Raw genomic sequence first — 22,093 nt, forward strand, 5'->3', positions numbered from 1 at the left:
AATGCACATATACCAGTTCGAATCGATCGACAATGAGGTCAAGAGTCAGTAGAGAGAGGGAGAATTTACTCCTCATCCTCCTCAGCCTCGTCGTTGACGACGTTGTAGAAGCGGAGCTCGTAGACACCCTTGGAGGTGGAGACGACACGGAGCCAGTCACGGAGCTGCTGCTTCTTGAGGTACTTCTTGGTCCTGTAAACGAGAAAGAACACACGGTCAGTGGAACGGTCCCAGTGTTTTATCGAGGATGGGCGCAATAATCAACGTACAGGTACTTGAGGTAGCGACCGGAGAAGGGGATGTGAGCAACAACCTCGACCTTGCCGTCACCAATGGAGTTGATAACGACGTTCTCGCCAAGGTTGCCGACACGGCCCTCGACCTTGATGCGGTCGTGGAGGAACTTCTCGAAGGCAGAGACATCGAAGATCTTGTCGCTAGCGGGCTGCGAAGCGTTGATGATGAACTGTGAAGCGATTTGTTAGTTCCTCGGGCTCCGAAACATCCAATTGGATTGAAGAGAGTTTTTTGTAGATTGCAGTAACATACCTTCTGGGTGGTCTTCTGGGCCTTGCGACCACGGGCCTATTTACCGGAAAAGAACTGAATTAGCCTACTGCTCCAACATGTCGAGTTCCCAGTGGCAGTCGCAGCAGATCATGTCCACGCAATTTGCGATCAACCGAATAGATATTTCAATATTCGGCCGCCGTCATGCTGGGTGGTGCATGGTCTGCCACAGGCATAGCCGCTGGGAGGAACAGCAAAGCGTTCACGGGGTGTCTTTCAACGTACAGCAGCAACGGGAGCCATTGTGAATAGATGGGAGGGGATGGGGACGGAAAAGGGTAAGGTCGCAAAGAGGTGAATATCCTGCGCCGGCGAGAGGGATGGTCGGAAGAAGATCTGGCGTTCGTGGTGGAGCCCTTAGTCGAACTTGCGAAAAATTCCCAAAATTGCCCACCCGTGGGCTGCGCTTAACCTGTTTAGGTGTGATTAGGGTTGGGGCTTATCAATGAATCACGTGGCATGTGATCACCGGTGAGATGTGGCAGTATATGGCCATCATGTGATGTATGACTCATGGTGGCCCGCTTTTATCCCTGTCTCTTATTGGTTATGATACGCGAGGAGAGCATTAGCTCCGTTTCCCAAGGGTATAAATATCTCCTCCCGCTCTCCCCCATTTCCTCTTTTCTTTTTTCTTTTCCAGCTCTCTTTGCCAATTGGCTTAGATCAAGTGTAGTATCTGTTCTTTTCAGTTTAATCTCTGAAAGTTTCCTACGGGAAACACATTGATTATTCTCATTTTTGGATCTCGTGACCAACCTCTGTGCTTGCGCACGTTGGTCGCACAGTGTCATCGGGCTTACACTACCCCCGATCGACGCGAACTCACTTTTTCATCAACTGCATCGGCTTGCCCGGTCGCTTGGAGAAGAAGTTCTGTTCCCTGTAGTATATTCACAATTGTAGCTAGGTTGCGTTCCATGAATCAGTAGATTTGTCTTTCCATTCCGGTGAATCTTTGGCTTGGACCCAAATGTTGCCATGTAAACAATCCCCACATCTGGCCGATGCGGCGAAGTCTCCTCGAGTCCTGTCTCTGCCTGAATGATCGGCTGTTTCCCGACGCTACTTGGTTATGATCCACACAGCCTCCAAACTGTCATGCAGGCACCCGCCTGGGAGGTCTACGCTTGTGTTCAAGTGAAACAAGTTTCCGTCTACATACATAATTTATAGGCTGCCACGGAAGTTTATGGGTGCATTTTTTTAATTCAATCGTGGTGTTTATCTCCATGATTCCATTCCTCATTCCCAGAAATCGCCAAGTGTTTGTTGTGGGTCATTCGGGTCGGCTGTTTACCAGCGGCCACTCTGCTCCATGCGGCTCTCGTAGGCCTGCTTGGCATGGTGCTTAGCCTTCTCGCGGTCAATGAAGTCAAGACCCTTGGTCTCAACCTCACGGTCAATGAAGGCACCGGCAATACCAGCCATGATCTCCTTGGCCTTGGCGTGGTTGTCAATCTTGCCTGTAAATGATGTCAGTCCATGAGCCTTGCTTGGGACGTGAATTGGATCATTTACCCTCGCGGGCCTCGTGCTCCTCGTAGGCCTTCATGGCCTCGTAGGCAGCAGCACCGCCGATGAGCTCGTGGGACCACTGGGCCTCGTGAGGGCGGTTAGTCACCTCCTCGTGGCTGCGGGCCTCGTGGCTGTCGTCTGTGATAGGGAAAATTGTTAGGCCATGGGAATCATTCAATTGTAAGAGAATACTTTGTGGTACTCACCGTCGAACCAACCCATTTTGATAGATGTTGTGTGATTTGGAAGGGGTAGAGAAGTGTGTTGTGGATAAAGAGAGGGTAAGAGAAAGAGAGGGACGCAAGCCTTATAACCCCTCCTCAGCCCCGCGCCACCCTTGTGAAACTACCAGGGCCAAGAGGAGCTTTCCAACGATTCGTTCCAGATTTGCCAAGCTTAGCGAGCTTCAGCTTTGGGTCTCGGTTTGCATTCAGAATGGTGCATCGAATAGTACGTACTCACTATGCCCGTTTGAGCTAGTGGGGACCACCAGATCGAGTTTGTGATTGGAACGGCGTATCCTTTTCCGCCGAGCTCCCAATAATACCCAATATTCTGGCGCCTTCTGAGGCTTAGACTCTCTTGGCTGACTCGACACGTGTAGAGTAGATGATTTGTTGAGATGGTGTCTGGCACCACGCGCCGGCTTGAAGCGGAACACGAGACAAGGGTTTGAGGAGTATTGCCTGGTGCTACGAGCACAGAGATGCAGGCTCATGCACGTGTGTGCTGTTTAATACATGTACAATGTACATACTCTGTACCGTAGCTCTACCTGCAGACTGCAGCTGACTATAATGCGTAGGCTCCGCCTATGAATGGATCTTCAGAGAAATTCGGGTTTAATAGCCGCTGCTCAGCATTGAAGTTGGAATTGAATCCACCGCTTCTTCGTTGGGCTTTGTTCATGAATGCTACTTCTAAGGTTGAGGATGACACAGGGCCGTGTGGGAGAATTCATCGCGAGGGCTCTCTGGAAAGCTAGATAGAAGTTTGATTATCCCGTTTGTTGAAGCAAGTATTAATTACAATGTCCTTCTCGGTACTGAGGCTTTCCAGGCTTTTCATTCAAGCCTGCATTGGGTACTGCAAATTAGGCATGTTGGAACTTATCCTCCAGGGTGAGGGAAATATATTTAAGGTGAGCGCTAAGAAGACGTACTGTACTGTACAACAATTTAGAAAATGACATACACTTACTAATAGCGTACACATTCATCTTCTAAGGCTTTTACCATACCTCACCAGAAAACCCCGAGGCTAAGAACAAATAATTCAAAAACAAAACAAACCCAAATTGACCTATTTAATCGTGTGGAACCGTGGAACGTTTGGTTGCTGGAGGTACTCGTGATTTAGAGTCGATCGGTCACCTGACCCTATCGCGGGGTGCCAGCGATAAGCTCCAGCTTCTCCAATTTTCACCTTGCGCATCATCTCCCGAAAAACGATCGTCATGGGTTCCATTGTACTGCCTCACCTGCGTTCAGCCTGGCACGTTGATCAGGCTATCCTCTCCGAGGAAGAACGCCTGGTCGTCATCCGGTTTGGCCGCGACCACGATCCCGACTGTGAGCTCCCACCATTCTTCTCCCGAAGTCACGATACTAATAAGTCCTTTCACCAGGCATTCGTCAGGATGAAGTCCTCTATAAGATCGCCGAGCGAGTAAAGAGTACGTCCCTTCATCCCTTCTGCAAGAACTACGCTTTTAACATTAGCGCCCTATTAGACTTCGCCGTCATCTACCTCTGTGATCTCGACGAGGTCCCCGACTTCAGTACCATGTACGAGCTTTATGACCCGATGACGATCATGTACTTCTATCGCAATAAACACATGATGTGTGATTTCGGAACGGGTAACAACAACAAATTGAACTGGGTTCTGGAGGACAAGCAGGAGTTGATCGACATCATTGAGACCATCTACAAGGGCGCTAAGAAGGGTCGTGGTTTAGTCGTTAGCCCGAAAGGTATGTCCTCCAAGCGCTTTTCAACACTGTGGAGCTCGGGCACATGCTGACAATAATGCAGATTACTCGACGAGATACCGATACTAGACGAGGCCTGCTCAGAATAATGGCGGCTTCCGGTGGTGTGTGCCGAATGGCGCAACCATTCATGACATTTACGATTACGATCGCTAGAAATAAAAGGGGGCTGGAGGGAAGAACATCTTGGGCACATATGGGAAGACTGGTATGGAAGCTATGTTGTGGCTGGTCATACTGGTAAACCCAAAATGAGCTCGCAATGAGAGTCTTTTGTCCGGGAAACCCATAATACATCTATCGAAAATTATGAAAAATAGTAGGACTCAATAAGAAAAAAAGTTTCTCTTCATCTCAATATCTAGCACCCTAGATAAGCAGTAAGTGATCTGAATTCCTTCAAGCGACACCCAACCGTGTCACGTACCACACAAGATAGCGATATCTAGAAAGAACAGAGAAGAAATAGATAGCAAACTGGTTAAGTAAAGCTCAGTTCTATCTCGGACTCCCAAATAAATTGCATGTTTAGTGTGATCCCAAATCTAAGATTTTGACGTAATTCGCCCAACTCCCACCACCAACCGCCTACCGCAACACCTTCAACTCTCATCTCTCCACATCAGCATTCACCCTAACGACAAAATGATTGACCAACGGATTTTCGAGGATCTCCAGACAAAGATCGACGAGGAGACTACTGTCCGCGACGTGAGTTACCCAAGCACCCGCGCAGTCCGCGTATAGCGAAATTCTTCGCGTGCCAAGCCCAAGCCCAAGCTCGCGGCGCGCACAATATCCGGCTACCAGAGCTGACGGTGGGCGTACAGGAATTACACGATATTGTCCAGACACTTGCGCGGAAAGGTATCCTCACTTCAAAGCTGATTGGAAGGCTTAAGTTTTCATTTCTGAATATGACGAGGCCCGTTGTCGGGGTTGCAAAATTATTCGAAGGCTAATGCTGTTCTGTAGGACGTTCTACACAGGCTATTCTCTCAAGGGCACACTCTACCCCGACTGATCAGAGTATGTATTCCTGTTTCGGTGAATTTGGGTAGTTTATGGCGCTATTTGCTATCGCGCATTGTTGCCTGTCGGCAGTGACACTGCATAATAAATTGAATATTCATGGCTTCACGTCTATGCATTGACTAACTTGAAAATAGTCAAGTCTGTCCTTGATGATGCTACTGTGGCAATCATTGCTCAGAAGCAAGATGTTGCCCGCCTGAAGGCTGTGGCTGACAAGCACCCATTCTACAAGTACAACAACGTCTGGTCGCGGGAGCTGCAGAACCTGGTACGTTCTGCAATTTGATTTTATGCTTCGGGTATGGTGAACCAGAACCACAGAGCTAAAGAATTCGACTAGGTCTCTTCCATTGAGCTGTGTGCTTGGCTTGGTGGACTCCAGGAGCACAAGGGTCCTGACTCTACCTCGTTCATGACTGTTGAGGATGTCGGAAAGTTTCTGGAGGGTACGTGGAACGTCTAATTGAAGTCGATATTGGAGAAACAAAGCGAATGAATAAGACTGACATTGCTCTAACTGCAGTCCCTGTTAACCTGAAAGAGCAAGATGCCTTCCACCTGACCATCGAGGAGTATCTCCTGGCGCTGATTTCCATGGTCGAAGAACTGGTACGAATGCAAATGGTGTCTATCCAATAGTCCATTAATTTACTGACTTGGGAATAGTCTCGCCTGGCCGTCAACTCTGTTACCCTAGGTGACTACGAACGGCCCACGCAGATCTGCAACTTCATCAAGGAGCTCTTTGCTGGGTTCCAGCTGCTAAATCTGAAGAATGACATCCTTCGTAAGCGAAGCGATGGAATTAAGTACAGCGTAAGCTATTTATTATTCCACAATTGCTTCCGGTTATACTGATACTGACGTGTCTACGATGTATAGGTCAAGAAGGTTGAAGACGTTGTGTACGATCTCTCGTTGCGCAATCTCATTCCCAAGGGTAGCGCTGCATGATCATCTATGACTAATATATCCCGAAGGGCTGGCGAGAACTTATCTACCATGAAAAGTTGACGAGCAGATGAATGGTCGTGGGAAGGAGCATATTTGAAACAATTATAACGTTTTGATAGCAATATTCTTTACTGTATATGACTTCTACACGTATATGATCAAATGTTCTTCCTAGGGGCATGGGAAAGTCCGATCTAAATGAATTTGAGGAATATGTAAAATGTTTAAATGGTCATATTTCGTACATAGATTACCTAAAGAATAGAGAAACAAAGAGTATTCATACAAATCAAGATATAGAAGAAAGTGGTATCAAAACAGCGTCCCCCCAAAAAGAGAAAGACCTCCAGGCTCGCACCAACTTAGTAAGCTCGATCACTCAGCAGCCTTCTTAGACGAAGCAAGAGTGCCGGCCTTCTTAGCCTTCTCAATCTCCTGCTCAATAGTCTCCTGCAAACCCTCGGGCTTAGTCAAAGAAGAGTAGCGATTAACGACCTTTCCATCAGCACTGATAAGGAACTTCTCGAAGTTCCACTTGATGCGCTTCAGGCCCATAACACCAGGCTGCTGCTCCTTGAGCCAGGTGTACAGGGGAGCGGCATCATTGCCGTTGACGTCCAGTTTTCCGAGCACGGGGAAGGTGACACCGTAGTTCAGCTGGCAGAAGGACTGGATCTCGTCGTTGGAGCCGGGGTCTTGGCTGCCGAACTGATTGCAGGGGAATCCGATGATAGTGAAGTCGTCGGGGTATTTGGCCTTGAGGGTCTGGTAGAGCTTCTCCAGGCCCTCGAACTGCGGGGTGAAACCGCACTTGGAGGCGGTGTTCACAACTAGGACGACCTTACCCTCGAGGGAGCTGAGGGGGAAAGTCTGGCCACGCTCTGTTGGGAAGATGTTAGTGACTGGATTCTTTCTTGTGCGGCGCTTGTGCAAATGAGGGGTCAAGGTTTCCTCGAATGCGCTGGTTTGTCGCGAGAACCCTGAGATGGAGAGGAGAGAGGGGGGTTGGGAATGAAATTTGCGGGACGTACTGTCAACGGGCTCAAACTCGAAGAAGGAGGTCGCGGAAGCCATTGTTCTGAAAGTGGTGAGGGGTGGTGTGAATATTAAAGGTTGTAGATGAAGCTGCCGAGGGTTGGAGCTTTTTTGGAGAAGGTTCCTTGATGACGTCGTAGAGTAAAAACTGCTGTGAAAGATGCGGGGAGGGAGCCAAGATTTTATACCGCGAGGGATGGCGCGCAGGTAGTGCTTTTGTATGAATTGCATCGAGAAGAAACCGAGGCTTCGAGTCAGCAATATTACCAATGATCACAGGTCCAGACACGGACGGTCGAGGGGCCGCCGGGCCTCTGCAAACCCGAGCCGATCCTATTAAACCCAAGCGATTTGATTGGTTGATCTACGAACCGTTTCTTACGTTTTCAATTCTGCAGCTTCTTTTTTCTTCTTCTATTGATTCTAGGATCCACTTTGAATCCGCTATGGCATATTATTAAGCTTATCCGGTCTAGCTCTGCACAATTTTGGGTACGGATAAACGAAAAAGAGACATAAATTTGTGTGCAGTGCATTCCGTAGCGGGAGAGGTTCTGCTTAGAAGAGCGGGACGGTCTCGATTCCATCCCAAATTGGAATGCGCCCGTGCCAAGAACGCAAATACAAATACTTGCTCGCGCAAATTAGGCCCCGATGGAGCTCATGTTCCGATGTCATGTAAGACTGCCTTTCATGTTGCCCTGATCTGAACAGTGTGCTGCATTGCATGATCAATTTCATCGCAAGAACCTGGACATGAGTGGTGAAATTGGCTTGCCCGGTCATTGTAAAGCAGGATCCCCACAGTTTGTACCTTGTACCTGTGGCCTGATCCTTTGTGAAGGATCCAGATATACTGGTTCAATCAGCAGCGTCCTGGTCCCTTCATGGACAGTGGTGCATATAGAGAAAGCACCGTGCGCCCTGTGGCTGTTACACTGCCGAGTAGCTCTGCCAACCTGATAGACCTGCCAAAAGGTACATAGATATACCCCGCGCTCTGAGCTTCGGTATCCAAAAGCCAAATTTTGTGCTCAAATTCATCCTTCAAATTCGGCTTCGAGCACATCGACATCCAACTCGGCCATCGCGCCTAGAATAACACCCATGCTCTCCATGAATCCATTGACGGCGACTCGGAGCATGCGGTTCGTAGTGGCATAGTAGTTGACTTGCAGGACGGTCTTCGAGTCATCCGAGTCATCTGAGTTGGGGTCTTGCTTCAACTTCTTTTCTTGGGGCTCGGTTGCTGTGTCGTGGGTGGGGGTTGTGAGGGTCAAAGTGCGTCGCACAAATGCTGACAACTCGGGGTCGACATCGAGTGTTTGCAGGGCAGACGAGGCAAGGCGTTGAGTTGGCAGTGGAATTGAGATTTCCCTATCCTTTGGGTCAGTACATCATTTGACAGGAGAAGACGTGGCGCGTGGGTTGTTAATTTGGAGGTGGGGAGGTGGGGGAGACCGTACAATGAGTAGGGAAATTCGGACTTTGGCGGTGGTGCAGTGGCAGCCATGATTGAAGTGTAAAGGAGTCTAATTGACGGCGAAATTGACGCGGAAAGGACTAATTGTGGTCGCTGCCCAATTGTGACGCGGTATGGCCTGGAAGAATCAACTGCTGTGTGCACTTGAATATATGTTGGGTGAGTCAGCATCTCCACTACGAATTTGAAAACATGCACCTTGATGTGTACAGTACATGAGTACCAGGAATCCATCCTTGGCAAATAATACGGTTCAGTAAAACGACGAAAAGAAAACGAAAAAAAATCATTGAGATAAGGTGTGGAATTCAGTCAATCTAAATAGAGTATTTTCTCATAGGAAGCTAATTCCAAGAGGTATGGTTGCGAACAAAGTCATCAAAAATATAGAAACGCACTCATAATATATAGTACAAAAATTGGTCAAGTATAAACCCGAGGTATTTCAGGTAGGAAAGAAGTGAAGACAAGTAGAACAGGATCACGCCGACTGAACAAAGTCATGACACCTGGAATGCGTACCGATAACCACTAAGAGATCATCGCGGTTGCAAGATCGTCTAAGCGGTGTAAAGGTAGCCAACGACGAGCTGCAACTCAGCAGGGAGAGAAGAGATCTGACTGGGGAGGATCCCACCAGTAGCAAGAGCACCCTGGAGGCCGCCGAGGGCACCAATGAGGCCAGAGGGGTCTACACAGAGTGGTTAATGAGATCCAATCTGGGGAGGGGAATCTGTGAACATACTGCCGCTCAGCATGGCAAGATCGTTCTCGACGGAGGCCTTCACAATGTTACCAGCACCAGGGAGCTGACGCTTTGCTGCAGGGTTTGTTGGTATCAAGTCTTTCGTTTCATATACGTGGACTCAGAAGTGGAACTTACCAGGAACGGCTCCAGCGACTGTACTCTCAGCAGTTCCGACAAGACCCGAAGAAGTGCTCTCGGCGGTGCCAGCAGCACTGCCGACGATGCCAGTAGCACCGTTGGTCAATTCGGTAACACCATAAACAAGACCACTGACAGCATCGCCCCCATCACGCTTCAGGGCCCCCAGAGTGTCTTCTAAGGAACCAATAACGCCCCCCTCTTGGCGTTTAGCTACTCATGAGGTAAGCAATCTATCCAAACTTAATGAAGAAACTTCCATGTTGGCTTACCAGGAACGGCTCCAGAGACGGTGCTCTCGGCAGTGCCGACAAGACCCGAGGAAGTGCTCTCAGCGGTGCCAGCGGCACTGCCGACGATGCCAGTAGCACCGTTGGTCGATTCGGTGACACCATAAACAAGACCACTGACAGCATCGCCCCCATCACGCTTCAGGGCCCCCAGAGTGTCTTCTAAGGAACCAATAACGCCCCCCTCTTGGCGTTTAGCTACTCATGAGGTAAGCAATCTATCCAAACATAATGAAGAAACTTCCATGTTGGCTTACCAGGAACGGCTCCAGAGACGGTGCTCTCGGCAGTGCCGACAAGACCCGAGGAAGTGCTCTCAGCAGTGCCCGCAGCACTGCCGATGATGCCAGTGGCACCGTTGGTCGCGCCAGTCACACCATAAACAAGACCACTGGCAGCATCGCCCCCATCACGCTTCAGGGCCCCCAGAGTGCCCTCAACGTTGTTCGCGGCGTTGTTCTCAGGGCTGTTCTCAATGCCACCCACGGCGGTACGGCCAGGGATGGTAGGAAGAGCAGCAGCGGAGACAATGCCAGCAATGGCGACAGAGAAAGTGAATCCAGTGAACTTCATAGTTGCGGTCGGCTGATTCCAAGTTGGTTGAATATGTCAAAAGAGTGACTAGGTTGAGCTCAAAGATGTATACAACCGAAGGAATGCGTAAAGAGGGGAAGGAGTGAAATGAGTGACTTGAGTAGAGAACTAATAGACAAAGCTGGAGCGGTCCCAGAGCAGATTTTATACATCTCCTATTGAGTGTTTTGATGAGCTCAAGCAGCTACATGTGGCCCAGCGAACTCCTCGCATGCACTGCAACCGGGATCATCAGGGGTCCATCATTATTCCGCGCCTGTTTTTTGTCCGGTTAGGCCATGGCTGATAATGATCGACAATTAGAAGGTGCTATCCGCAGCGCCGCACAGCTAGTATTGTCAAGGGAGGCCCACATGGGCTCCAATAAGATTTCCTGATGCGAGCGGTGTACTTTTCGGGCGAGTGAGATAGGCTTTCAGCAAGGATCAAGACTGAAAGGGGTACCGATGGTTGCCATTGCTCTGCTGGTGGTTTGCGGAGAGCCATTAACTTTGCTATAGATCATATTTCAAAGATTTCGCATTGAAATTCTGGAGGTGGAATCTGACGGACTAGAAGAAATTCAAAGACATTTCCGACCAGAGGAGTTGCAGATATTTCCACTGTCTAGTGAAGCAGGATGCGTTAATAGCGTTGCAAGCCATCGGGGCCCCATTTCATGTTGCATGTGAGGGATGGTCCGGATGCATCCGCTATGACCTGTGTGGTGGAGTGAGCAAGGCAAGGGCGTTAATACCGGAAACGCTGAACAGTAGTCCGGAGAGGTCGTTGGTAGTGCCATGTCGATCCTCCAACTCTGTCCTTAAATGCGCGTCAGGTCTTTGGATACATCATTCCATCTTGTTGTTGCTACCGCGGTTCCGAAGTTTACTAACGACCGTTCAATAACCCTGCATCGATCGCGCACTGACCCGACGAAATGACTAAGTCTTTGAGTTCTTGGTCATGGGCAATTCGTCCTCCATCACATCCCGAGCTCAGTGATGTGCTGGGTTCAGGAATTTTGATCCATGCCGAAAACGAGAGACCGAGTGACAGGGTAAGCAGCGTGATCTCTAGATTGAGGCGTCTCGGCAGATAGATGAGATGAAGGCCAATCATCCTCTGGCTGGTGGGGACAAACAACACTGTGGGTCTGATCAATTTTGGCGCGTAGAATGTCAACAAATAAAGTGGCGAAAGGCCTGGAGAACCTAGATTTTGTTAGTCCAGCTTTCGACCAGTACCTGACCCTAACTACCGATAGTACTAAGTGGGTGCTTGAATTTAATGGGACTTGCTGTCTGATCCCGAACATGTGGAAATACCAAGGGGTGTAGATTTGGTCAATAGTACGGATATTGGATTATGGAGGGTCATAAAGGTCTAGTGTGACTAGAGCTCCCTGGCGGGCTGTAGCATTAAAGACAAGACTATATCTTTGAAAAGGGGGAGGGGGACTGTCAACTTGAACCCTGATTATGCCGCAGCCAATGTTGAGCGGGTAATATATATTTGCGGATATCCGGCAACACTCTGCCCGCTTAGCTCAAGGTACCTTAGGCGCCTTGGTAGTGGCCAACATTGCTGATGCACAATTCCTCGCGGATCATACGGAATGCAATGCTTTCTAACCTCGGAATTACATGGGTTGCCCTTTTCAGGCATCAAAATACAACACGGGACAATATGGGTTGAATGTTATGTTTTCATGAGGCGGAAAACATCGCAGATGCCTGGGCAACAACCGCCACACAAGTGCAATTCATGCAAGTCAGGTTGCGTCAGAGAGGGGAAATGGGCGTGTACGAATCATCATGGATGGAGCTGTCAGTTGGCAATGTTTGGATGAGGTAATCACCAACGTTGTTTTTTGGCCTGAGGCTATGGATAGCTTATGGTTGTCGAGTCAACGCGGGACACTAATCCTAATTTGGCCCAGCACAACATAACATCGTTAGCGTGGCATGGCAATAACCCCAACACCATGAGATTCTTCTTCCGCTCTTCTATCTTCTAAAGTCCCTCTTCCCCAGGCACTATCCTTACTTTTCTTTTTCCTCATTCTTCCTCAGGTCCTCTAGATCATGAGCGTGTAGGTCATTCGTCTTACTATTTGTCGATCTTGTGTTTTCCACGCCATTGGGCACCGTCTCCAAAAGTGACGATTTACGACGCCGATACAGCTTGCATTGTTTACCTTGACTATCCCACATCTGTTAACGTCGCAACTTGCCCATTGACAACATGTCGCATGACTCTGGCAAAATGATTGAATACATTCAAGGTGCGTGACCGATGTTGCTGTTATCATCTGATTGAAAGTGGTGGGGTCTAACAACAAACAAACATCAGACCGCCTGTACCTGGCATCCTATGACTCTGCACCAAGCTCGAGGACGCCATTCCCCTACCCCGCCGAGCCATCCAAGTCTCCAAGCAAGCGGTCGCGTGCTCAACCTCCCACTACACCTAGCAGCAAGCGCCGCGCTCCCGTGTACTTCACCGTTGACGATACACTCCTTTACAATGCATTTCATGCGGACTTCGGCCCTCTGCACATCGGCCACTTGTATCGATTTGCAGTGCTGTTCCATGAGATCCTCGGTGACCCAGCCAACAGCGACCGACCCGTGGTCTTCTACAGCAAGACTGACGCACGAAGCCGTGCGAACGCCGCATGCCTTGTCGCGTGCTACATGGTTTTAATCCAGTCGTGGCCGCCCCACTTGGCACTTGCTCCCATTGCGCAGGCCGATCCCCCATACATGCCATTCCGCGATGCTGGATACAGTCAGGCGGATTTCGTCCTGAATATCCAAGATGTAGTGTATGGTGTGTGGAAAGCAAAGGAAAAGGGTCTGTGCGGCCTGCGGGATTTCAACCTAGAAGAGTATGTACCTGAACCTTAATTTTGGCATAGCATTTGCTGATCGGTCATGCAGGTACGAAAAGTTTGAGAGAGTTGATATGGGTGACTTCAACTGGGTGACACAGGATTTCCTCGCTTTCGCCTCACCCCAACACCAACCTGTTGAGCCCGTTCCCGCGAACACCCCCGAATACGATGCCCTGCCCTCCACTATTTCCGAGGTCTGCTCCTCCAAGTTGCCTATGCCTTTTAAGAACGTGCTTGTTCATTTTGCGTCGCGCAATGTGGGTCTTGTCGTGCGGTTGAACTCAGAGCTCTACAGCCCATCTTACTTCACAGCTATGGGAATCGCTCACATCGACATGATCTTCGAAGACGGCACCTGCCCACCTCTGCAACTTGTGCGCAAGTTCATCAAGATGGCCCATGAGATGATCACCGTGAAGGACAAGGGTATCGCTGTTCACTGCAAGGCCGGCCTCGGTCGGACAGGATGTTTGATCGGCGCCTATCTCATCTACCGCTATGGCTTTACCGCGAATGAGGTCATTGCTTTTATGCGATTCATGCGCCCTGGCATGGTTGTTGGACCTCAGCAACACTGGCTGCACCTGAATCAGGGTTCGTTCCGCGAGTGGTGGTTTGAGGACAGCATGCGCGAGAAGCTGGCTCAGTCTGCTCCTGTCACTCCTGCTCGTATGTCGACCAAGAAGCGTGCGAGCAATGGCGTTGTTTCCACCCCTCCCAACAACACTCACTCGAAGCGTGCTGCTCTCGGGGAGATTGATCACAACGAAGGCGCTGCAAACCAGCACGAGGAGAATCTCCCAGCACCAACTCCTGGTCAGCCACGCAAGTCACACCGAAAGGATTCTCGCCACCACCCTTACTCACGCACAGCGTCTGGATCATTAGCTGTGGAGCATGATGCTCACAAGACTGAGCAGCGCCCTAAAGGCCACCGCCTCAGTAATGAGAGCAGTGAGAGTGACGAAGAGATCCAACTTCGTATGTTGGCCAAGAAATCATCCAAGTCTCCGGTTGCGTCTACCACATCACGATCTATCAGCTACTCGGCGACTGTCACAGCCAGCTACACATTGACCGATGACATCCATGAGGACCGAGAGAACTGGGTGGAGAATGCCGCCCCTAAGACTCCCACAAGCCGGAAGAGTGCAGGTGCCCCCATTTCCGTTAGCAAGATTCGCACCAGCCCCCGGCGGGCAACAGACAGCACCAAGACTGACTCACGAGGCGTTCGCAAGGCCAGTGGTCGCATTGGAAGCACATCTAGCCCCGCTCGGGCTGTTCGGCCTGTTCAGTAAGGGACCTGTCTCTTGATTTCTCTTCCGACTGTCTGCCTGTGGCGACACATTCTATTCTTCTCGTCCGCTCGGACAACCATTCGCATACCCCTTTTTTTGCTGCATTTGAATGCTCCTAATGTTTTACTTCTTTTCGTGTCCACATTTCTTGCTTCCGGGTTTTCTGGCGTGACATTATGGTCCTCGGCATGTTCTGCTTGGCGTCTGGTTGTTAATTCTTTTCGTTTATGTTCAATCCTTGGGTGACCTGGAAGTTGTCATGACATTGTTGATTCCGATTGTTTCAATTCTTCCCGGTTTCTTCACGCCCCTGGCATGGCGTTGTGTTGCAGGTGTTTCTGTACGTGTCAATTTGTATGGCGAAACGACAATCAATCTCACGATCCCACAATACTCCATCATCCAAATAATTCGTATCCCGGTAACCTCCTCGGGTCTACCCGCTCAAGTAGCTTATGTTTCTCACCTCGACAAGCCGGTCTATTCATCATGCTCGACTATCTGAACAGCTTGGAAAGTGAAAGTAAGTGCAATTTAACAATTTACTATATCCCGATTGAGTCCGACTAGGGCTAGCAATATCAATTCAAAACAGCTCAATTCAAGCCTTGTCGTGACGTTCAGTTACGGATTTATTATGCTTTTTGACTTCCTCTGACCCCGCTTTAGGATCCAATTCGCCACTCTCGGGGTTAGGCCCTTCACGATAAAACTTAAGAGAGTCATTTTTATGATTTCCCTCTTTTGCCTTGGATGTTTCCGAATTCGACGGAGTTTCTAATTTCAACTTGGTCAGCACATGGTCTACTTCACACGTTCTCGGGCGGGACATGGCATTCACTTTTGTTATTGTCTTTTTCTTCCTTTCCTATATTGGTCTGAGAAGACTTTTTGCCTTCTATCGATGTATGACTCGTGTCTTTGTCATCGGATACAACTGTACTGCCGTGGGAAAATGCTATATTGCGTCGAAAACTGGAATTTACGACGCAGCATCCCTGTGCAAGTTGATAACTGATTGGCAGTCTTCGAAGGGTCTGCATTGCGAAATTGTTCATTTGTATTTTTGGCAGGATTTTGAAGACATATTACCAAGGTTGGTTGTTATTATAATGCATTTGGGGAAAGCACGGCTATCGTGTGACCCTTCCAAACCTTAACCTCCTACGTCGCCAACCACGTTTCTGGGCTCTCGAAAGCCGGGTAGCAAGTCATATTTGCGGGATAAGTTTCCAACAACGGAACAGAAGCGACTAAGGTTTCCTTTCTCTTTTCGCCTTATGTGCATCGCATAATCACCGAGTCACACGTGGCGCCACGATGTCATACTAAGGTAGACTTTAAATGAAAGATAAGCCCCTTCACCACCAACTAACCTTCCACGCTGCTCTTTCGCGTTATGGCAGAAGAAGAAGCACATACAGTGAGCAAAGTAAGCAAGCTGACAACTTGCTGAAATCCTGAAACCGAACATTCGGTTAATCCTTACGAAGCTACGCATGGACGCAAATGCCGAGGCAAATGCTGAAGCAGCCCGTCGTTATGGAACCGTCCCATTCCGAGACAAATTATTCCCCCAGGAATCAAAAGTTCGCTCTCGAACCCAGTAACAGTCATCCTTTTACTAAGTTATGATTCGTGATTTACAGCATCGTACATACTTCGACTCCGCCGAGTTTGCTCTAAACTCCGTCCACAGACCTTCAGAAGTCTGTCATAATGATATTGGAACTAAGCACCCAGAATTTGGTCATATATCTCAACCGTTTTGTGCTGTACCTGGTTCTAGTAATGTTTCCCAGCATGCGAATGATGGGTTTCACACTGCCGGGAATGGTTATCACAGGTGTGATAGCCATCTACACGAGGACGATGCGGATGGATACAAGGGTTTGGTTGACTTGAAATGACCAAGGGAGGACTATCTATTTGATCGGATTTAACGGAATAAAAAAGGCCTTAGATAGGGAAAGATATTACCACTGCGTTATCAAGTTTTACTACTTTGGTGAGGCTTGTATTAGAATGTTGTGCATTAAGATAATTTGAACGAAATGATACAAGCTGATGACTAGTTCTCCGTTCTGCAATTCTTCACGTAAGTAGGGCTATATTGTTACCGATTCAAGAGTCTATCAGAGATCTGGTAGCCCAGTAACTCTAGGTGAGGAAACATACATCCTTGTCCGTTCATGTGTAGATTCAAAGTGGGCCTATGCCATCACGCTAACCCGATTTAGGCAACTGACATCCGCATTTTCTCCTCCATCTCTCATCTACTCGGTACTTTCCAGTCTTATGGGCCAATGCAATGAGAGATACCGATGATCGGCGCTCGCGGTCACCGGCGGCGACCCGTAAAAATGGTGCGCTGCAGTCATGTGAGCCCTGCCGCCGGTCAAAACAGCGATGCGACCATGAGCGACCCGTATGTCGCCGATGTGCCGCCAAGCGAATGAGCGACAAATGTTTCTATCATCCAGCCCCAATGACTAGACGGAGGTCTTTGCAAAATGTCAATCCAACGATAACATCCTCTAATCGGTTCGCAAGTCAGCCAGCGTCCAAGTAAAGATGAACTCCCCTCACCACTTCAGCTTCAGGAGGTTTCTAATTAGAGTTTAGTGCTTCGAGTCCTGGATCCCTGAGCGGTGGTCGCGCTTTTATAGCAGCAGAGCATCCGTCTTGTCTCCCCGGGTATCTGGGATCCACGAGCTTTACTGCAGTTCTGACAGAGCATCGTGATGAAATTCCCTTTGAACCAGAAGAGAGCTCGGATTCTTACCCCGTCGTATCGGTGGAGCCTGAGCGGGCCAAGTCCGGGGCAGAGGTGTTACTTTTCCTCTACAGCCTCAGCTTCCGGCAAAAACTGGTTGACAAATTTTATAGCCGATCATGGAATGCCGTTGTACCCAAGATTGTATTGGAAGCTATCCTCAATTCGATACAAGAGATTTTTGATGGGTTTGACCCCAGTAATCTCATGCCCCAGCTGCAGAACTTGGCCTTGCAACTATTTCAAAATTCATCGCGGGCAATGAAGACATATCCGTCAATGACCGTCAAGGAATACCTTGCCTCATTCACTGGGCGGAACCTTCGTTGGGAAGCCTTAGCAAACATTTTTCAAGTGTGCGGGCAGCAGCTTGTGATCACACCGGATAATGATCCCGAGGTTTCTCAGGGAGTCGAGGATCCGCGGGCAAAGGAACGACTTCTAGAACAAGTGATTGGAGCTAGCAACGTTTGCCTTAGCTTTTGTGACCAGGCTTCTTCTGCCAATGAGTTGCTTGCATATCTACAATACAACGATGTCATGCTTCAAACACAGCAATATGGTGATTCAAGTATGTCTCTCCTTGCCACATAATTGCACCTGTGCAATCGGATCTAATAGAAATTTTAGGTTACCAAGCATGGCGTCGGCTGGGTGACTTGGTCGCTACGATCTATGCAGCAGGAATTCATCTTGACACAGATAGTGCCGAGAACAGTCCCTTTTTCCTCCGACAATGGCGAAGAGGCGCCTTTATCTCGGCTTTCCACATGGACAAGACAATGGCAACATTCGTTGGTCGACCGCCTCTCATGAACTATCGATATTGCACTTTGGCCCCTCCGCTAGATCTGAGCGACGATGTTCTTGTTGCAGGAGGAGACGTTCTTGCCCAAGCGATATCAGAGCTTGACAGTAATGGCTGGAACACGCAAGGAGCTCGACATCGCATGTCACCCTCACGAGTGCGATTTCATCTGGCCATCGCGAGAGAGCAAACCCTTGATATCGCATTAGGGAATCCTGAAAGCCAAGACCTTGTCCGCAAATCAAAGTAAGTGGCCGTATTTCCTAGTAATCGCACACCTGTTCTAACTTTTGTTTTCAATAGTGAAATCGAAGAAAGTGTACGCGTAGTGTGGTCTGCCACACCTGATCATCTTCGATATGACCGTCAGCCGAACAATGATGGACTACGATATGATCTTCCACCGAACAACGATTTCCATCATGGCTGGTTGACAATCGTTTATCTTTATCTCAATTACCTTTATACATGCTTCCTCCTGCAACGGGCTCTAATAAAGCACGCGAACACCGGACATGCCGCTCTCTTTGATGTCTCTCGCCGAGTTCTCGCCATTGTAATCAGCATCACCTCCCAACGAAACCCCATGGTGGATCTCGACAGGCATTATTCTTGGATTGTATGTTTTATTCTTCTGCCTGCCGGAACATAAGAAGATTCCAAAATTGACTTCATCTAGGCCCTCACATACGGTCTGCCGAGTGCCAGTGTTCTTCTCGTCGAGCTCCTACACCAATCTCATGAACCTGGTCCCCACTCCGTTCCCCTCCCTCGCGCTGAATTGATCCGCAACATTAGCGTTTTCGTCTCATTACTATCTTGGGTATCACGACCTGGTCATGGAAATTACCACACGTGCAAAGAAGCGGAGAAGAAATTGTCTCGTATCTTAGATCAACTGTTGGACCCACAGCCCGTGCAGGCGGACATGGTGCACGACGTCACTTCTGGCTTGTCGAGCTTTCTAGACTGGTCAAACTACAACACTTGGGATTTTACTGAGTATTTCCCCGGTGGTGGAGGCTTTGCGCCTTGAGGAACCTTGAAGTAAATATGAAGATCATATTAGCGTATTAGCTTAGACTTAATTCTGATGTCACGTTCGTACCGAATGGATGATCCTAGATAGAAAAGATAAACGAAATAATAAAACATCATTTGGAACTGCTGCGATTACCAAAGTGACTGGTTCATACCATATTATAGGGCTGCCTCCTATACGCGTTTAGAGTAGACGGAGTCCGAAGCGCTAGACTAATTGTGGGTCTCTGCAGGGGCACAGCCGCTTCCTTGATTTGACCACATGGGCACTTTCATGGGCACGTTCTTCGGACCCACCCTGACCCAGTATCTATACGCGTATTCGTTCCGAGATCAATTTCTATTTGAAGTTTCAGATAGGAACCAATGATGGAAATTCACGTTGAATTGACGTTAGTCTTTGGCAATTGGAGGGCATTTCCTTATAAAAGACCCTGTCCTTCACTGGGTAGCGTTAGACCATACCCTTCCTCCAGCTTCAACATGTCTCAACTCATAGCCCGCGCCTATAAATTCTGGAACTATGTTCCTTCCCTGCCGGCAGCAGTTATATTTATGCTGGGCTTCCTTGCTCTGACGGGTCTTCATACCTGGAAAATGATCAAGACCAAGACATGGTTCTGCATTCCCTTCACCATAGGCGGAATCTGTACGTCGAAATGCCTCTAACCATCGATATTTTGCCTCGCTAACATTTCGCAGTTGAATGTATCGGTTATCTCGGTCGCTGTATAGCACATGGTAATACTACAACTATGGGTCCTTATATCCTTACCAATATGTTCACTCTCCTTGGTCCGACGCTCTTTGCCGCCACCATCTATATGACCCTCGGCCGCCTCATCAGAGCCATTCATGCAGAACGCCTGTCAGTCATTAAGATCACCCGGCTTACAAAGTTATTTGTTTGGGGCGATGTGATCTCTTTTCTCGTTCAGGGCAATTCCTCCACTCTCTCTGTTCTAGGATACCCTGGCTGGGCCAAGGTCGTCGTGATCATTGGTCTCGCGATCCAGCTCATCTCGTTCTCGATCTTTTGGATAACTTCCTTCGTATTGGAACGAAGGATCCGTCGCTCTCCTACTCTTGAGTCTCTTCACACTACTGTGCCATGGAAGAAATTTCTCTACATGCTGTATGCTGTCAGTACGCTGATCATCATCCGTTCTGCTTTTCGGGTGGTTGAGTATGTTTTGGGTGATACTGGGTACCCGCTCGAACATGAATGGACTCTGTATATCTTTGATACAGTTCCTATGTTTGTTGTGATGGGTTTATTTTATATGTGGTACCCTGATATGCTGAAGCCTTGTATGCAGGATGGAGAAGCTTTACCTTTTGTACATCCTTATAGTTCGCTGCATGAGCCATCTAAATAATTTGGACTAATGGGGATATAGAGTTCAAGGTTTCTATGGCACTTGTATTTTAGTTGAATATGAAAGAATGGCATGGTGCGCCCAATACGTACGAATGCCTAGCTTACGAGTGTTCCAACATAAGTAAAGTCGCTTTCTTTTACGTTCTCGTGAGTATTCGCAATTGGAAACTGTAGCATGACCGGTATAACCTTGAAATCATAATATCATCTCATAATCATTAATATCGGGTACTGAATCATTTAGATTGATATTGGGAAATGGCAAAGTTCGATTCACCCCGTTGTCCCAAGATCATACCATCCACACATAATCATGTCGTGGCGGCGTCTCCGCAACGAAATAGGCACGATGGCACAGCGGACAATTGTAATGATCACCTAAGAACCATTTCTCCAAGCATTCTCGGTGAAAAACATGTAAGCAGCGCAACTCCCGTATCTCCTCGGAACGATCCACTTGTTCCAGACACACCGCACTGTATCCTGATAATCAGCATCTAGATTGCCTGACAGCGGGATATGGGAGGTACATACCAAACAAACTGGCCATCCACCGCCTCTGAAAGGCCCATTTTGCCTTTTGTCATGGTCCACCATTGCTCCAATGTCCGGGTCGGTGATACCGCATCTAAACTGGCCAGTCGCTCATCGGGATTTTTCCTTGACCGCAAGAATGAGCGGCGATCGCGCCGGTTAATGACAATCGTCAATCTGGGTGGGATTGTCAGTACTCCTGAATCGGTCATGTCGTACAGAATCAGAGCGTAGCCCGGATGACCTCAGCGTGGAATAGGACACAAGAGGGATGCTCAAAGAGTAACTCCAGGCCTCTCGTGAAAAAGAAAGCTAACTCACACCAAGCTTAAAACAATAAGCAGTACCACACCGAGTCCAATGCCCAAGACGATGGCCATATGGCTCGTCTTGAGGTTATTGTCGTCGGCCATTTCCCCCCTTGGGAAAATCTTCACTTTGTGCGATCAGCGGGGGATGGGCCCGTAATCTGAGATTCAACACGAGGTGTCAACTTAGAAGGAACACGTATTATAGCGCAAGATCAAACGCCCAATCAAGGGTCGAGTAATTTACCTCTAACAAGGAGCGAAGTTCGCGGTAGTATCCCGCACGAAAGGGGGTCAAGGAGAAGATAGGGAAAGAAAACAGAAAAAGAAACATCGACGTGAGTGGTAACTTTGGGAGAATCAGCTTCTGAATTTTGAATTTTGGACTTTGGATTCGATAGGTCCTCATGCGCCCGTATGGGATGATCGACCCGTTCAAAGCGGGGGAGCTGGTGGATAACACGAGTTGCTCTTCCTATGTCATGATTTGTTTCCTTTTACACCCCTCCCTTGTACTCCGTGGAACCAATGGTGATTCAAGTTGGTCGAAGGGATGTGCCAAGCGTTAGCGGCTGGGAATGCTGATCGGCTGAATTATCCATTATTTTAGGTTGTGGAACTGAGTTATGGTCAGATGAGCCTGGTTATCTTTGTATTCGAATGGTGCCACCACTCATCCCCACTTTGTAGCCCTTTACTTCTCCACTC

General features: G+C 48.6%; 12 protein-coding genes across 12 annotated transcripts; 6 read left to right on the plus strand and 6 right to left on the minus strand.

Annotated features, from left to right (window-relative positions):
* Positions 1-65: 65 nt before the first annotated feature.
* N7503_008946 (60S ribosomal protein eL22) lies at positions 66-813 on the minus strand (the record flags this gene model as incomplete). The annotated part of the gene is made up of 4 exons (XM_057068493.1): positions 66-192; positions 270-466; positions 550-585; positions 796-813. 4 exons carry the CDS (start codon positions 811-813, stop codon positions 66-68), a joined length of 378 nt encoding a protein of 125 aa, XP_056919348.1.
* A 1,053-nt stretch (positions 814-1,866) lies between these two features.
* N7503_008947 (DUF3759 domain-containing protein) lies at positions 1,867-2,310 on the minus strand (the record flags this gene model as incomplete). Its single annotated transcript, XM_057068494.1, has 3 exons — positions 1,867-2,036; positions 2,092-2,226; positions 2,295-2,310. 3 exons carry the CDS (start codon positions 2,308-2,310, stop codon positions 1,867-1,869), a joined length of 321 nt encoding a protein of 106 aa, XP_056919349.1.
* A 1,234-nt stretch (positions 2,311-3,544) lies between these two features.
* On the plus strand, positions 3,545-4,150 carry N7503_008948 (DIM1 family thioredoxin-like protein; the record flags this gene model as incomplete). Its single annotated transcript, XM_057068495.1, has 4 exons — positions 3,545-3,659; positions 3,716-3,763; positions 3,821-4,063; positions 4,125-4,150. 4 exons carry the CDS (start codon positions 3,545-3,547, stop codon positions 4,148-4,150), a joined length of 432 nt encoding a protein of 143 aa, XP_056919350.1.
* Positions 4,151-4,675: 525 nt separating this feature from the next.
* Positions 4,676-6,070, plus strand: N7503_008949 (translin; the record flags this gene model as incomplete). Its single annotated transcript, XM_057068496.1, has 8 exons — positions 4,676-4,792; positions 4,912-4,948; positions 5,057-5,110; positions 5,251-5,384; positions 5,457-5,562; positions 5,640-5,725; positions 5,783-5,932; positions 5,999-6,070. The coding sequence occupies exons 1-8, from the start codon at positions 4,727-4,729 to the stop codon at positions 6,068-6,070; spliced, it is 705 nt and encodes a 234-aa protein (XP_056919351.1). The 5' UTR covers positions 4,676-4,726.
* Positions 6,071-6,445: 375 nt separating this feature from the next.
* On the minus strand, positions 6,446-7,144 carry N7503_008950 (glutathione peroxidase; the record flags this gene model as incomplete). Its single annotated transcript, XM_057068497.1, has 2 exons — positions 6,446-6,951; positions 7,102-7,144. The coding sequence occupies 2 exons, from the start codon at positions 7,142-7,144 to the stop codon at positions 6,446-6,448; spliced, it is 549 nt and encodes a 182-aa protein (XP_056919352.1).
* Positions 7,145-8,145: 1,001 nt separating this feature from the next.
* Positions 8,146-8,618, minus strand: N7503_008951 (CTAG/PCC1 family protein; the record flags this gene model as incomplete). Its single annotated transcript, XM_057068498.1, has 2 exons — positions 8,146-8,482; positions 8,572-8,618. 2 exons carry the CDS (start codon positions 8,616-8,618, stop codon positions 8,146-8,148), a joined length of 384 nt encoding a protein of 127 aa, XP_056919353.1.
* A 530-nt stretch (positions 8,619-9,148) lies between these two features.
* Positions 9,149-10,337, minus strand: N7503_008952 (uncharacterized protein; the record flags this gene model as incomplete). The annotated part of the gene is made up of 5 exons (XM_057068499.1): positions 9,149-9,279; positions 9,334-9,408; positions 9,472-9,687; positions 9,747-9,962; positions 10,022-10,337. 5 exons carry the CDS (start codon positions 10,335-10,337, stop codon positions 9,149-9,151), a joined length of 954 nt encoding a protein of 317 aa, XP_056919354.1.
* A 2,247-nt stretch (positions 10,338-12,584) lies between these two features.
* Positions 12,585-14,537, plus strand: cdcA (phosphoprotein phosphatase CDC14; the record flags this gene model as incomplete). Its single annotated transcript, XM_057068500.1, has 3 exons — positions 12,585-12,624; positions 12,693-13,230; positions 13,283-14,537. 3 exons carry the CDS (start codon positions 12,585-12,587, stop codon positions 14,535-14,537), a joined length of 1,833 nt encoding a protein of 610 aa, XP_056919355.1.
* Positions 14,538-15,936: 1,399 nt separating this feature from the next.
* N7503_008954 (uncharacterized protein) lies at positions 15,937-16,447 on the plus strand (the record flags this gene model as incomplete). Its single annotated transcript, XM_057068501.1, has 3 exons — positions 15,937-15,969; positions 16,031-16,126; positions 16,187-16,447. 3 exons carry the CDS (start codon positions 15,937-15,939, stop codon positions 16,445-16,447), a joined length of 390 nt encoding a protein of 129 aa, XP_056919356.1.
* Positions 16,448-16,900: 453 nt separating this feature from the next.
* Positions 16,901-19,157, plus strand: N7503_008955 (putative C6 transcription factor; the record flags this gene model as incomplete). Its single annotated transcript, XM_057068502.1, has 5 exons — positions 16,901-16,965; positions 17,163-17,884; positions 17,944-18,367; positions 18,425-18,740; positions 18,801-19,157. The coding sequence occupies 5 exons, from the start codon at positions 16,901-16,903 to the stop codon at positions 19,155-19,157; spliced, it is 1,884 nt and encodes a 627-aa protein (XP_056919357.1).
* A 488-nt stretch (positions 19,158-19,645) lies between these two features.
* N7503_008956 (RTA1 domain-containing protein) lies at positions 19,646-20,541 on the plus strand (the record flags this gene model as incomplete). Its single annotated transcript, XM_057068503.1, has 2 exons — positions 19,646-19,811; positions 19,865-20,541. 2 exons carry the CDS (start codon positions 19,646-19,648, stop codon positions 20,539-20,541), a joined length of 843 nt encoding a protein of 280 aa, XP_056919358.1.
* A 278-nt stretch (positions 20,542-20,819) lies between these two features.
* Positions 20,820-21,951, minus strand: N7503_008957 (putative RING finger domain protein). Its single transcript, XM_057068504.1, has 4 exons — positions 21,633-21,951; positions 21,399-21,546; positions 21,078-21,254; positions 20,820-21,019 (listed from the first exon to the last, which is right to left on the minus strand). Exons 2-4 carry the CDS (start codon positions 21,488-21,490, stop codon positions 20,836-20,838), a joined length of 453 nt encoding a protein of 150 aa, XP_056919359.1. The 5' UTR covers positions 21,491-21,546; positions 21,633-21,951; the 3' UTR covers positions 20,820-20,835.
* Positions 21,952-22,093: the final 142 nt, after the last annotated feature.

The sequence above is a fragment of the Penicillium pulvis genome, assembly GCF_028828015.1.
Source record: "Penicillium pulvis strain IBT 33274 chromosome Unknown contig_7_segment1_segment0, whole genome shotgun sequence".
Lineage (NCBI taxonomy): Eukaryota > Fungi > Ascomycota > Eurotiomycetes > Eurotiales > Aspergillaceae > Penicillium > Penicillium pulvis.